The sequence below is a fragment of the Lissotriton vulgaris genome, chromosome 3_1, assembly GCF_964263255.1.
Source record: "Lissotriton vulgaris chromosome 3_1, aLisVul1.2, whole genome shotgun sequence".
Lineage (NCBI taxonomy): Eukaryota > Metazoa > Chordata > Amphibia > Caudata > Salamandridae > Lissotriton > Lissotriton vulgaris.
In genome coordinates, this window is record NC_141689.1 from 2084520553 (window position 1) to 2084536529 (window position 15977).

The 15977-nt window shown below is 46.7% G+C and overlaps 1 protein-coding gene across 9 annotated transcripts in view; it reads right to left on the minus strand.

Moving 5' to 3' along the window:
* Window positions 1-296: 296 nt before the first annotated feature.
* The window catches only part of EXOC1 (exocyst complex component 1), a 332741-nt gene continuing 317060 nt past the window's right edge, over window positions 297-15977 (minus strand). For all 9 annotated transcript variants that reach the window (XM_086962628.1, XM_086962632.1, XM_086962630.1 and 6 more), the window contains one exon: window positions 297-1571. In XM_086962628.1, the coding sequence (XP_086818754.1) occupies window positions 1419-1571 (153 nt within the window). In that variant the 3' untranslated portion in view covers window positions 297-1418. The remainder of the gene's footprint in view (window positions 1572-15977) is intronic.

Sequence of the window (15977 nt, forward strand, 5' to 3'; positions counted from 1 at the left end):
GTGGCTTTCACCCCCTCAACCAATAACCTAATTTCTTACACAAGCAGTCTTACACATTTTGAAATTACATAAGAGGAAACATCCTTTAGCTGGAAGACAAAACTTTGAAATGTTTTAAGTCCAAATGGTTTTCTCAAGTGCATCTGTATATTGGCTGAAGTATTAGGTGATGAAAAGACTCAAATGTTCTGTTTTCAATCCAAGAAAGATAATCCACAACTACTCAATGGAAAGCTTCATCACCCTCAACCACTTTGAAAGGTACTCCAGCAATCATTACAATGCCAGATGTGTGCTCGCTGAGCTACAGGTATGCAACTGCTTTATTTTGATTTTTCCTCAGGCAATAGTGCAATGTTATTTTGTAAAAGGACATTTTCTGTAAACCTGTTAGTCTGATTAACATTTAAAGACACTTATACTGAATGTCAGTGTGATGGGTATAACCAACCAGCATAGACATAAAACTTCTAGAAACACTAGATCATGAAGAGGACCACTATGAGATAGTTGGACTGTACACAGCTCTCACGAGAGAGCCCCCAAGCTAATATTAGATCAAGGGTGCAAGATCCTGATCTCTGCCCATGGGAACTTTTGAGAATACCTCATTCCTCCCAATTATAAGTACACAGAGAGAAATATAAAAATTATTTTCATCCATTTAGAGACATGCACATTACAGGAAGAATGGCATATGTGACAGAACTTCAAAAGTAGAATACTACTGCAGCCCGTCTCTGCAAGTACTTAGGAGGATACTTGGGACTATATATTTGGGAAATTATAGCATTCTTTGTATTGATAATAAAAGAAATAACTTAATAAATTATGGTTTTCATCAGTCTATCACCTTTCCTGAGTGACTGAACACAGGGTATTGATCATTCATAGAGTGTCTATTACATTTAAACATCAATGTAGATACCAGAATGTTAAAAAAACAATACTTTTTTACTTAAGTAAGAACTTAATGCTTTAACAAGATACATGCACCGAAAATATCCATAATTAGCCTCTTTTGTAGTGCAAACTGTAGTTGACATGATAAGTAAAGTAAATCATGGTGTTTAGTACTCACCCAACAAACAAAAACATGTACACATCACAGAAAGGCGAGTAAGGAAGTATCTCAGACACAGTAGGCTCTATATACAGAGAATAATATTAATTACATTTCAATAATGTTTATAGAATAATAGATCCCTATTGATTTAATACAAACTATAATGTAGGGCACTGCTTTTGAAGTTTGGGCTCGATCTTGGACCAGCAGTTGCTACCACAATTGCCAATTGTATAGACATAATTGTATTTTGAAATTCACAAAAGCTCGCTTGGCACACAATTACATTCAAACAGCATATCAAAGTTTGAAAGTCTTTATAGGACTACTCTTTCATATAAATTCTCGGTTGCTAGTGAGACTGTGCAATGCTGGAGAAGTAGTCAAGAATGTCTTCTATTGTAAATTCCATAGTAATTCCAGATCCTTTATAACACCGATTAATTAAACCTTCAAAGTGCTTGTACTGGCGAATAAACTCGTCTTGCATGGAGTGCCACACCACCTGTTAAAAAACAAATGTTACATTTGTGTATGCTTGTAAAGTAAATGTACTAAAAGCTTTTCCAAATCTACTACTGATATAACGAAATTTAAAGTTAAAAAGAACAATTATTCAAACACTTTTCTTTTACATTTTAAAGATCAATTGATTTAACATTAAAGCCAATTTAAAAGAAGCTTTATTTTTCACAACCATAAATTACCCTGGCTAACATATGGACAACAGGCACTATCACTTCATAATAAAAAAAATAATACATTCACGCTTGCATACGACTAATTAGCATAGTTTTAGAGACTTAGTGATTTTCAATGCAATAGGCTTCATGGATTCGTCCTATGCCTGCTTCCCCTAACCCTAAAACTGTATCTCTCACAGATATCTCTTCAGGTTCAATTACAGATGTATCTTATTCATTCAACCATAAAGCAAACATTGCAAAAGCAGTTTTGTTTTCTAGTAAAAGTGCAAATTCACTGTTTGGCGATTTTGTATAACTGGTGGTGCAGATTGGTGATCTGGTAAACATGATGAGTCAAAGGGTGGATAAATGAAGGAATGGGTAAGTGACTGGGTAACTTCGACGGACGCATGGGCGAGTGCCTGGGTGCATTAAACAACTGTAGAAGTGCGAATGTATGCCTGCCTGAGTGACTGCATAAATAGGTGAATGGCTGCGGGAATTCATGGAACAATAACTAGTTTGTAAACAATGCTTCATTCAGGTCCTCTGCTGTTTCTAAGCACCATATTGGTGCGTGCTCCACTGAACTCAAAAGGGTGGAAGGATAATTCAGCCTTCAAACCTTTAATCTGCAGATCGTAATGGTTAGTCGTGTAAGGTCTGAAGAGACTTTTCTGCGACTGGGGGGTTGTGGAAAGAAGACTGGAAGTTCTATAGACTGGTTAAGGTGTAAAGAAGAGACAACCGTAGGAAGATATTTGGGTGGTCGAAAGGAACATCCCATCTCTATGAACCTGAACCTTCCAAGGTTAAACACTGGAGCTCACTGACCTGCTTTATTGACGTGATGGCTACCAGAAAAGCTACTTTCAAAAAAGAAACTGGAAGGGACATGACTGGAAGGGCTATACGGGGTCCCATAAGTCTTGTGAGGATAATATTAAGATTCCACACCAGGGCGTGAGGCACCCGAGGAGGAATGACGCTTTTGAGCCCCTCCATAAAAGCTTTCAGGATTTGAATCCTAAAGAAGGAGGCATGTTGCTTATTTTGGAGGCATACGGCTATACCGCCAGGTGTAGCCGAATGGAAGGGAAGGCAAAACTAATAGTTTGGAGGAGTAGGAGGCTCTGAACTGTGGCTGCCAGGGGAAAATGTGGTTTGAGAGGCAGTAGCAGCATGCACACTTCATTAAGAATAGTCATACATTCTGGAGGTAGATTGAGATAACCAAATTCTAAGACATCAGGAGATAAATCGTACAATTGAAATTGTTTGGGTCAGGGTGCCTGGTTTCTCCATAGTTCTACATGAGAAGGTCCAGCCTACTGGGGAGCCTCTTCTGCAGAACTTTCAAACGTTTGTGGAGAGAGGTTATCCAGGGCTGTCTGGCCCAGACGGGGCTCACTAAGAGGAGGGTGAGGGAGGTCTGCCGTACGTTCCGAACCACAAGTGTAATGAAGGGGAGAGGTGGAAAAGCATAGGCAAATATTCCTGACCAGTTCATTCATAGTGCATTGCCTATGGGAATCTAGAGGCAAAGTTTGGGCATTTCGCGTCTTCTGCTGTGGGGCAGAGTTCCACTTCCGGAAACCCCCATCACTAGAAGTAGTGCAGGAGGACTGAAGGGTGGAGTACCCTTTAGTGGACTTGTTGCTGCATCTCGCTTAGAAGGTCGGAAAAATGAGTTAATCATTGAGCCATGCTGCCATAGTTCAGTGACTCACTGAAAATGAAAATGTATCTTAGAATTTTCTGCTTGTATTTCGGAGCATCCCAAAGATCTCTAGAAAATTCAAGTCTGGAGTTCTAGCCATCCTGTATTCGAGACCGCTGTAGTGGTTGCCCTTGCAGAACTCAACCGGAATTTCCCTTTACTGGGGACAGACATTTATGTTCTTCTCATGTGTTCTTACTGGGCTGAATTGCACTTATCACACTGCTATTAGTGAAATACTGCAGTGACATATGGAATGATAGAGTATTGCTAACCTTAGTACAGCAGGTGCAGTGGTACTGGAGTTCAAGGATATGAAGGGCCCACTACAGTCTAATTATGTCTCTCGTAACACAGACCCAAAAGAGCTAATTTCCTTGCTTGCATATGGCACCATTGTCAACCAAGAATCCAGTTCAAAATACAATTTTGGCACTGGCTAGTGAGAACAAATGTCTGACATTTACTGTAAACGTTGGTGTAAAAATTCACTTGTACAATTTATTTAACCTAGCTTCCCCTCTTTATTTGTGGATTGTGGATTTAATAGTAAATGTAAGACATAGGACCAACTCTAAGGACCAAGGCATGTGTTGCAAAGATCTTTATATAACCTGGTGATCACAGATTAGTATCGAGGTGGGTCCACTCAAATTTTGAACCCTATAAAGCTGATGAAGTATCATCAAGGAGGTGGCTGGGTGATGGGGTGAACAGAATCCTCCCACTGTATACAGACTATGATATCGGACACAGCTCAATCTCCCCCTAGTCGTACATTGATCCTCCGCTTCATTGCTTTGCCAAATGCCCTTGCCCCTATTGTCCTATGCTCTCCTCTCTCCACTACTATCAATAGTACACATGGCTCCATGGCCTATGGACGACAAGCATGTAAAAAACAAGTATTTGCAATGTAATAGGTCTCGCATTAGTAAGGTGTGAGCTATTCGTATTGTAAATGACACATTTTTTTAATATGTGTTGGCTTTGAAAATATAAAAATTAATAGCATCGTTATTGACAAAGCCAATAGCTTACACTTTCCTAATGCGAGTCCTATTGGCTATGGCAATGCTTGTTGGTAGCAAGTGCTGAGTGGTGATGTGGTTGGGCTGAGTGATGTGGTGGTGTATTAGACTGATGTGGTGGTGTATTAGACTGATGTGGTGGTGTATTAGACTGATGTGGTGGTGTATTAGACTGATGTGGTGGTGTCCCCGAGTGATGTGGTGGTGTCCCCGAGTGATGTGGTGGTGTCCCCGAGTGATGTGGTGGTGTCCCCAGAGTGATGTGGTGGTGTTCCCAGAGTGATGTGGTGGTGTTCCCAGAGTGATGTGGTGGTGTTCCCAGAGTGATGTGGTAGTGTTCCCAGAGTGATGTGGTAGTGTCCCCGAGTGATGTGGTGGTGTCCCTGAGTGATGTGGTGGTGCCCCCGAGTGATGGAGGGTGGAGTTGGAGGGTGGAGTTGGAGGGTGGAGTTGGAGGGTGGAGGGAGAATAAGGAGTAACAGAAAGAGCGTGGGTGTGAGAGCGAGAGCGAGAAAGAGACGTAGAGAGAGGGGTAGGAGGAGAAAAAAACAGTGGACAAATGCATCCATATAATGCTGCGGGTGTTTCCAGGAAGGAACATTGTGTGCTGCTTGGCAGGACTGCAGGATGCCGTGTGGCTTCTGCAACAACGACACAGGGTCGTGACTCCGAACCAGTAAGGCTGAGCCCAAGACTACTAAACAACAAAACAACTGCCAGTACCGGATATTACTTCCCTATTTTAGAAAAACCTGTATGAAAAAAACATAAAGGTCCGTTTTTGGTTTACGTCACTAGTTTATTTATTTATTTTAACACTAGTGGGGAAATGTATTTTCATGAATAACCAACTCGATCTTAATGTATAGACAACCAGAGCAAGAAAATCTACAATAGAATATTTACAAGTGATTTATAATATACAAAACAATTTACAGAATTTACAATACATCCAAACTTTCACACTGGCCAAATCATTCATCCATCTACAATCATACAAAACAACAGCACGAATCCTAAGGGTCTAATGTCAAAAAGAAATATCAGCCTGATTCATCATAGTGCCGTTTTGCGAGTTTGAAATAGCGAATCATAAGGAATCGCTATTCCAGACTCGCAAAACGGCATTCATGTAGGAATCGCAAAAACAAATGCGATTCCTACATATTCCTTATTTGGGATTAGCAAATTGCTAATCGCAAATAAGGAATAACTCCCCATTCATTCCTATGGGCCAAAAGGCCCATAGGAATGAATGGGGAGTATTCCTTATTTGCGATTAGCAATTTGCTAATCGCAAATAAGATAGCGATTTAAAGGGTGCCAGGGGTGTCCAAAGGACACCCTGTAGCACCCCTTAAAAGTAAATACGAACAGGTGTTGCGCACACACATGTCCAAAGGACATGTGTGTGTGCAACATGCAACTTAGAAAAATGCTTTTAAAAGCATTTTTCTAAGTTTTCGCTATTTACCACGAGGTTTGACCTCGCGGTAAATAGCGGGCCGAAATTGCGAATTCCCAATTTTAAAATGGATGATGAATTGCATTTAAGGAATCTCAAATAGAGATTCCTTAAATGTAATTCCTCGCAAAATAGCGAAATCGCTATTACCGATTTTTGCATTTGGGATGATGAATCCCAAATGCAAAAATAGCGCTCGCAAAGGGCCAGATTCTCAGAATCTGGCCCTTTGCGAGCCCATTTCGGCTTGATGAATCAGGCTGTATATATATTGGAAAGAATGTGAAGTCAGAGTGGGGCCATCCCCAGTGGTCTGCAGGCAATAGAAATAAGAATTCTGCGTGACAGCAACGAATGCCAATTACAGAGCTTAGAAGCAGCAGGGGTGCTTTATGAAGTGCTACACACAAACACGTATTACTATCACAGAATCCGAAGAACGAGTCGCGAATGACAATCTCTAGTCTTTCAAGCACAGCCTCCTATATTTATGTGTTTCTTAATATCGCATGCTTAGCCAAAGTGGAAGCTTAAATTAATCCGTCAGGGTGTGAAGGTGCTAGTGGTGAGAATGGCTGGGGGTACTGATGAAATCGCCAGGCCTATGACAGTTGCTAACTTATTTACATAAAAAATTTGATGTATTTTGAGATGAAAGCGAGTTCACCAGCAGAGCTATCATGTCTATAGTGCTATAAACCCCATCAGGACTTCGAAGCGCTGCGACAAAAGTTCAGACGGAATGGCTAAACCAAAGAACGGATGTGCCAATAACACGGACTAAAGTGAATGCAGAGAGGAAAGCCCGAGAGAAGTAAAACGAGTCTAATAGGGCAGAAAGGCACAAAAAACGAGCCGCGAAATGAAAGCCTTTGATGCAGCAGGGGGCGTAGCGGATCCCTTTGAAGTGAAGCTGCTGGCGGCACCATGCTGGGGAAGCAACAGATGGCTGGCTTTGATGTGGTGATGCGAGGCAGGCAGGCAGGCGGATAGAAGCGCGTGCACGGGACACAAATGCACTTCTGGAAATCCGCATTTTTGAGAGCTTAGTTTAGCTCTTAGTTTCGCCCATATAGTCTCGTCCTATTCATACCGTGCGGAATGGAATAGGACGAGACCTAAAAAGGAGGGAGCTGTTGGCGGACAAGTTACACAGCTCAACTATAGTTGTTCTACATCATGCTGCATGCACCAGTAACCACAGTTGCAGAATGAAAAGAGCCAAGCCCTAAGAAACAGCAAGCACAGCCACATTGAATAAGCCCCACTTTTATCTACAACAGAAACCTATACATAGAGAACCAAGTCTTGCAAACAACAATGGTATCAGAGCCTTTTGAAAGTACAGAAATACCCCCAAAAGTTGGCTAACTGTATATGAAGTATAATACTTGCCTCTATGCTATGCGGCTGGACACAGCCCCATCTCCTCCAAGTCTTGCTTTGGTCTACCATAGTATCCTCCTGCTTTCTCTGATAGCTCCTTGCTGAATGCTTCAACTCCTATTACACCACTGTCTCCCCACTGCTATCAACAACAAGCATTAAAGTAATCATCAGTTCAGTACCCAGTCAGTGGCTCAGGGCCCAGGCATGTGGGATATTAAGGAGCACTGGTGATTTCCAAGTACAAATCATACCTCTAGTGATTCCTACAACACTCTACTAATGCCAGTAACCACATTGACTGTGTAAAGTCAGGTCTAGAACACTAAACCCTTGTATAACCACACCCACTGCAAGCCGAGACCACAGCAAGCCAAGCCTTGTCAAAAGCAATGATAACAGAGCCAAAATACAGTACAGAAATGTCCATAAAAGGTGTAGCCTCAACCACAACAGTCAGTCTCCCTAAACAACCACCTTGAACCACAAACGTGACTCGCCTAACAGGCTTGAATCCCCTAGGTAGTCGCGTTTAACACAACTTACTCTAGCTCTACCCCTGATCAAAAAGACTATCTTCATGCTCAGAAGGCCATTCATACAACCAACTCTTGTCAGAGATTGAAATCAGAGAATCATACATGACCTAGCACTCTACTCTGTTTTGCCAGGTCAACCAAGCTCTTACACTGCTGTAATAAAGAACTAGCTTACTAACATTACAGTGATGACAGAACGAATGTGGAGAAGTCATGGAAAGCATGCTGCTGAAATAACAGCTGTAGAATTTTAAAAAATAGCCTCAAAAGCTGGGTGGAGAAATTAGTGACATGTAGCTTTAATACTACTGAAGATGGGATTTTTTTAGCACACTTTACATACGACTTCTCTAGGTTCTTTGATGCATCTTGCATGTACTAACCAACTATTTGGTATACAGGAGCAATAATAAGCTTTCACAGACATTCCACATTTTCTAACACACGGATGGTTTCCAAGATTGTTAGTAATGGTGTTCGAAATTGAAAGAAACTCCTTGATGTAAAATTAGACAGAGTAATGCAAATGCAGTTGGGAAACAATAAATGGTTTCCTGGTGATCAAAGGTTCTCTCACTACACAGGATCACCATTTTATGTTAAATATAAGCAGAGGCAGTATGAAAGATGCAATTGTGCAAGAAATTGAATTGCAACCAAATAACCTTTCAGATTCCTGCTGAGATCTGATACCTGATCAATCCTTTTCAGAAGCACAATTACAATGACCCTAACATTATTTATAACATTAAACCTATTTACCAGTTATTTGAGTGCTCTTAGGAATATGGGGTTGGTGCAATCTGTGTTTACCTTGAGGTACAACTACATCTCTCTACTAGATGGCAAAAGAAAATGTCGCTTACCCTGTAAGCCTCTGTTAATGGCATGTAGTGTTGTAGATTTACATGCTGTGCATACTCCTGCCATCTAGTGTTGGGCTTGGATATGTGCAAGTTGTTTTTCTTCGTATAATTCTTCTAGAGTCACGAGGTAGTGTGACTTCACCGCTTGCTTGAAATGCGCATGGTCAATGGCAATATTGTTACATTGTTTTTTCGCACAACGGTTGAGGATGACTGAAGTAGAGCAACACAGGATACAAAATCTGGTAAAAAGACCAAGTAAGGGAAGTAGGAAGTAATGGTAACTGCAAACAGCTAGATGTGTCCGGGAAAGAGGGTGGGCACATGTGAATCTGCAGCACTACATGCCTCGAACAGATGCTTAAACGTTAAGTAATATTTTCTGTTCAAAGTATGTTTGGCTGTATATAAACATGCTGTGCATAGACTGTAAAGCAGTCCTCCCCTAAGTGGTGGCTAGCCTGTGGATGCTGCAGAAGACTGAAAAATGGTACATAGTACAGCGTGACCAATATTAGTTTAGCGGCGGGCTAATATGTCTACACAGTAGTGCTTTGTGAAAGTGTGTGGTGTAGACCAGGTAGCTGCTTTACAAATGTCAGTTAGTGGGATGTTCCCATGGAAGGTCATAGAGGTCTCTTTCCTTCTGGTGGAATGAGTTTAGGAGGAACAGGCAAAACTCTTTCAGCTTTTGCGAAACAGGTTTGGATGCATTTAACTATCTGGCTATGCTTGATTTTGATAAGGTCTTTCCTTTATGCGGTTAAGAGAAAGCAACAAACAGCTGCGGTTTAAAAAAAAAAATAAAAAGGTTTTGTTCTATCTATGTTGTACATTAAGGCTCGTTTGACATCTAAGGTATGAAGAGACCTTTCTGCAACTAAGGGGTTGTGGAAAGAAGAGTGGAAGTTCTGTAGACTGGTTAAGGTGTAAAGAAGGGACCACCTTAGGATGATATTTGGTTCGTACAAAGGAACATCCCAACTCTATGAACCCGAAAGGTTCTTCCAAAGTTAAACACTGGAGCTCACTGACACGCTTTAGTGATGTGATAGCTACCAGAAAAGCTACTTTCTAAAAGGAAACTGTAAGGGACATCTGGAGGGGCTATACGGGGTCCCATAAGTCTTGTTAGGATAATATTAAGATTCCACACCAGGGCCTGAGGCACCCGGGGAGGAATGACGCTTTTGAGCCCCTCCAAAAAAGCTTTCAGGATTTGAATCCTGAAGAGGGAGGCATGTTGCTTATTTTGGAGACATACGGCCACACTGTCAGGCGTAGCAGAATGGAAGGAAAGGCTAGACCAATAGTTTGGAGGTGTAGGAGGTAACAATTAATGTTCTGAACTGTGGCTGCCAGGTGGGTCAATATGGTTTGAGAGGAAGTAGCAGACAAATCTTTTCCATTTGGCAGCGTAACAGGCATGAGTAGTTGGCCTGCGCGCTTCTTTAAGAATATTCATGCATTCTGGAGGTAGATTGAGATAACCAAATTCTAAGACCTCAGGAGCCAAATCGCACGGTTGAAATTGTTGGGGTCAGGGTGCCTGGTTTCTCCATGGTTCTACATGAGAAGGTCCAGCCTATTGGGGAGCCTCTTTTGCGGAACTAACAACCGTTTGTTGAGAGTGGTTATCCAGGGCTGTCTGGCCCAGACGGGGGCCTACAGGATGAGGGTGAGGGAGGTCTGTCGTAGCTTCCAAACCGCAAGTGGAATGAGGGGTAGAGATAGAAGAACATTGGCAAATATCCTTGACCAGTTCATCCATAGTGCATTGCCTATGGGAAACTGGAGGCGAAGTTTGGGCATTTTGCATCTTCTGCTGAGGCGCAGAGGTCCACTTTCGGCAACGCCCATCATTGGAAGTAGTACAGGAGGACTGTAGGGTGGAGTAACCACTAGTGGACTTGTTGCTGCATCCCACTAAGAAGGTCGGCAAAGTCGTCGTCAACTCCCGGAAGGTACTCCCTCAACAGATGGATCCTGTGGTGGAGACCCCAGCACCAGATGGGCTGGGCGAACAGCAAAAGCTGAGGACAGCGGGTGCCCCCTACTACGGAATGGAATACATGGCTGACATGTTGTCTATCTGTAGGAGGACTACCTTGCCCACTATGTGCATAAGGAACGCCTTAAGGACTAAATAGAGCGCTAGCAGTTCCAAATAGCTGAAGTGGAGATCCCGGTGTGTGGGACTCCCTGACCCTAGACAGTCAAGTCTTGAAGGATGCGTCCGTTGTGACAGTAATCTCCAAAATTGGGTTGAGAAAAGGCCGCCCTTTCAACAAGTTGTTGGTGCAGGGACTGATCAACACTAGATCTTCCCAATGACCCTCCTTTTGAGACCATTGATGAGTTAGACAGCAGACTCATGTGCAAAAATGCGATGGGCATTATGGCGATGCAGGAGGCTATTATGCCTAGCAGGCGCATGATTTTCTGTACTGTGGCCTGTTGATTTGGAGGAAAAAGAGGCAGCAACACTTCGAGAGACTGGAGTCTTGCCAAAATGGAATATGCCTCGTCGACCTCTGCATTGAGTATGGCTCCCAGATAGTGCTGAAATTGAAGGGGTTGGAGATGGGACTTTACAGTGTTGATGGTGAAGCCCAGTTTGTGTAGTAGGTCTATAGAGGCTGGTTGTCCACACGGAAATAAAGTTGTATTACACTCTTTATCAGTCAATCTTCCAGGCAGGGCAATACATGTATGCCCTGTATAGGCAGGTGCGCTGCTACTCCTGCAAGGCACTTTGTGAAAACCCGGGGTGCGGTGGTGACCCTGAAGAGCAATACTTTGATCAGGTAATGCTGACCAATTACCACAAACCAGAGGAAGCGTTGACGCGCCGGATGAATCAGAATGTGGAAGTAGGCGTCTTTGAGGTCAAACTGCAACCTTGAAGTCGCTCTGCTGTAACAGAGGTATGGTATCCTGAAGAGTTCTATTAGGATGTACTCGTTGAGGAGTCTGAGGTCCAAAATGGGCCTGAAGGACCCGTCCATTTTGGGAATAAGGAAGTGGAGGCAACACACCCCTGCGCCCTGTAGGTGTTGTGGAACAGGCAGGCTCTATAGCCCCCTATGAGGAAGAGTGATTGGACCTCTTCCTGAAGCAGAATCAATCAATCAATCAAGGGATTTGTAAAGCGCGCTACTCACCCGTTAGGGTCTCAAGGCACTGGGGTGTGGGGGTCGCTACTGCTCGAAGAACCAGGTCTTGAGTTGCTTCCTGAAGGCGAGATGGTCCTGTGTCAGCCGGAGGTGGGTGGGGAGGGAGTTCCATGTCTTGGCTGCCAGGTAGGAGAAGGATCTTCCTCCGGCGGTGGCTTTGCGCATACGTGGGACGGTGGCAAGGTTGAGGCTGGCGGGTTGGTGTGTAGAATACATGGGGCCCGCGTCATGGAGAGCCTTGTGTGCGTGGGTGAGGAGTCGGAATGTGATTCTCTTGCTGACGGGGAGCCAGTGCAGATTCTTCAGATGGGCAGAGATGTGGCTGTGGCGGGGGATGTCCAGGATGAGCCTTGCCGAGGCGTTCTGAATGCGCTGTAGTCTTTTCTGGAGCTTGGCTGTGGTTCCGGCGTAGAGGGTGTTCCCGCAGTCTAGGCAGCTGGTGACGAGGGCCTGGGTGACCGTCTTCCTGGTTGTTGTGGGGGTCCAACGGAAGATTTTCCGGAGCATGCGCAGGGTGTTGAAACATGACGATGAGACGGAGTTGACTTGCTTGGTCATCGTGAGGGAGGAGTCCAGGATGAAGCCCAGGTTGCGCGCGTGGTATGTGGGTTAGAGGGCGGTGCGCAGGGCAGGTGGCCACCAGGAGACTTCCCAGGCAGAGGGGGATGGTTCGAGGATGAGGACTTCCGTCTTGTCTGAGTTCAGCTTCAGACGGCTGAGCTTCATCCAGTCCGCGACATCCTTCATTCCTTCCTGGAGGCTGGCCCTGGCGGGGTTGTTGGTGAGGGAGAGGATCAGCTGTGTGTCGTCGACGTAGGAGATGATGTTGAGGTTGTGTTTGCGTGCGATGGCCGCGAGGGGGCTCATGTAGACGTTGAAGAGGGTGGGGCTGAGCGAGGAGCCTTGTGGGACGCGGCAGATGACTTCGGTAGCCGTGGACCGTAACGGGGGAGGCGGACTCTCTGGGTTCTACCGGAGAGGAACGAGGTGATCCATTATAAGGCCGCGCCTTGGATTCCGGTGTCGTTGAGGCGTTGTATCAGGGTGCGGTGGCATACCATGCCGAAGGCTGCTGAGAGATCCAAGAGGATGAGTGCGGTGGTTTCCCCGTTGTCGAGCATAGACCTGATGTCGTCGGTGGCTGCGATGAGGGCGGTCTCAGTGCTGTGGTTTGCTCGGAAGCCGGACTGTGACGGGTCGAGGGATCCGTATGCTTGAGGAAGGTGGAGAGTTGTTTGTTGACCGTCTTCTCGATGGCTTTGGCAGGAAACGGGAGGAGCGAGATGGGTCGAAAGTTCTTGAGGTCCGTGGGGTCCGCGGTGTTTTTTATTAGGAGGGTGCTGAGTTCGGCGTGCTTCCAGCTCTCTGGGAAGGCAGCTGATGTGAAGGAGCTGTTGATGACGTCGCGGAGTTGGGGTGCGATGATTGATTTGGCTTTCTTAAAGATGTGGTGTGGGCATGGGTCGGTGGGAGAGCCAGAGTGGATGGTGCTCATAGTGCGGGCGGTGTCTTCGGTGCTGACCGGGTTCCAGGTGCAGAGGGTGGCGGTTGGGTTCGCTGGTTGGTCTGTGCGCCAAAGCTGTTGTGTATGTCGGCGATCTTGCGGTGAAAGAACGAGGCGAGGGAGTCGCAGAGGTCTTGCGAGGGTGTGAAGTTGTTGTTGCAGGCGCTGGGGTTGGAGAGCTCTTTGACGATGCTGAAGAGTTCCTTGCTGTTGTGGGTGTTGTTGTCCAGGCGCTGTTTGTACGTAGTTCTCTTGGTGGTACAGATCAGTTGGTGGTACTTCCGGGTGGCGTTCTTGAGGGCTGTCATGTTCTCTGGTGTTTGGTTCTGGCGCCAGGTTTTCTCCAAGGTGCGGCAGGTTTTCTTTGAGTTGATGAGGTCGTCCGTGAACCATGAGGCTTTCTTGCTGTGGGGTCTGCTGGGTGGTTTCTTCAGTGGTGCGAGTTTGTTGGCGCAGTTGGTGAGCCACTGTGCGAGGTTGCGGGCTGCTTCGTTGGGGTCCATCGTGGTGGTGGGAGGGTTCTGGCTGAGGGAGGTGGTGAGCTGGTCGGCGGTGATCTTGCTCCAGCTTCTGCGTGGGGCCAGTTGCGGGTGGTGGTGGGTTGTGGTTTTCTTGAAGGAGAAGTGGACGCAGCTGTGGTCTGTCCAGTGGAGTCCGGTGGAGTGGCTGAAGGAGATGTGCTTGCTGGAGGAGAAGACGGGGTCAAGCGTGTGGCCGGCATAGTGGGTGGGGGTGTTCAACAGTTGCTTGAGTCCGAGGTTGGCGAGGTTTTCCAGTAGGGTGGTGGTGTTGCGGTCATTGTTGTTCTTCAGGTGGAAGTTGAGGTCCCCTAGGAGGATGCAGTCTGGGGAGGCGAGGGCGTGTAGGCTTATGAAGTCTGCGATGGTTTCGCTGAATTGGGTGCGTGGTTCCAGGGGTCTGTAGATTAGGGTGCCCCTGAGGGTGGTCCTGGGGTCGGTGTGTATCTGGAAGTGCAGGTGTTCGGCGTCTGTGAGGGTTTCTTCCGAGTTGGTCGAGATGCGGATGGTGTTTCTGTGGACGATGGCGATGCCTCCTCTGGTTTGGTTGGTGCGGTCCTTCTGGGTGATCTTGTAGCCGTCTGGGATGGCTATGGCGATGTCGGGGGCTGAGGAGGCGTTCATCAAGGTTTCAGTGAGGAAGGCGAAGTCCGGTGCAGTTCTGTCTAGGAGGTTCCAGAGTTCGACTGCGTGCCTGTGGACGGAGCGGGTGTTGAGCAGGATGCACTTGAGGCGATTCTTGCTGGTGGTAGGCTTGGCGGGCGCTGGTTCTGGACGGATGCAGGTGAATTTGCATTATTGGCAGGTGAAGGGTCCGTGGGTGCATTTCGGGGTGGCCAGGTGACAGGCTGGGTTCCGGCCAGTGTTGAGTGCGGGGAGGGTGGCGTCGTTGTAGGTTCGTCGAGTGCATTGGCATCGTCGGGATCCAGGGTTTCTGGCGCTGGGCGCGGTCTAGGCGCGGACGGGCGTAGACGGGCTTGCCATTGGCACGCCTTCGGCGCACAATCGTCGCGCCCGCTGCGCATGACCGCTGCGCGTACGCGTGGACTCCGCCATAAGTGGCGAAGTGGGAGGGAGGAGCAGCTGGGAGGGGGCAGCAGGGTGGCGAATGGGAAGGGGAGAGGGCAGCAGGAGCAAAAGGGGGGGCCGCAGGGGAGCAGCGGCAGGGAGCGGGGTCAGACCGGCGGGAAGAAACGGCGCAAGAGCGAGCAGGAAGACCAGACAGCAGGGGCACAATAAACAATACTGGCGGGCAGAGATAGGCAAAGGGGGGAACGGAAGCAACAAAGAGCAGAGCCTCAGCCTCGAGGGCAGCGGCGAGCACGCGGAGGAAGAGCGAGCAGGAAAACTAGACAACAGGGGCACAAAACAACAATAACGGGGGGAGCGGAAGCAACAAGGAGAGGAGCCTCAGCCTTGAGGGCAGCAGCGAGCAGGTCGAGTCAGCAGGGGGCACCGGGCGCACTCAGGGGGGAGCCGTGTGACGGGTAGAGCGACCGTCACTGGCCAAGGACAGGTCAGGTCACCCGAATGTGTTCTGGGAGAGTACATACCTACAGGTTATATTGTGGGTGGTGTGGAAGAGAGCTCTAGGCAGAAACAGTGTTGGATGATGTCTAAAATCAACTGGCCTGAGAAGAAACTTTGCCAAGGAGAGGAAGAACACTTGCAACCATCTCACAACAGACGTTGTGCAATTGGGGGGAAAAAGTGGCAAGTAAATGCTTATCTGTGCTGGCTCCCAAGGGGGAGCACTTCTGCCTCTACCTTTGGCACTATTTCCACTATAGGCACCCGTGAAGCAGCCCCTTGTGGAAGCTGGTTGGGATGGCACTGGAAAGACAAGGAGGCTTCAGGGGACGGATCTTGGAGCCTTTGCGATATGTGGAGCGGTGCAAGGACCCCTTGAGGAAAGTGTCTGTAGAGCCCATGGCTTTACCAGTTTCCTTGTATGTTTTGATTTCTTTTCTCCTGCATCTCATCAACCTGAAGCCTAGAGATGTTCCCATCGAAGGGCAGG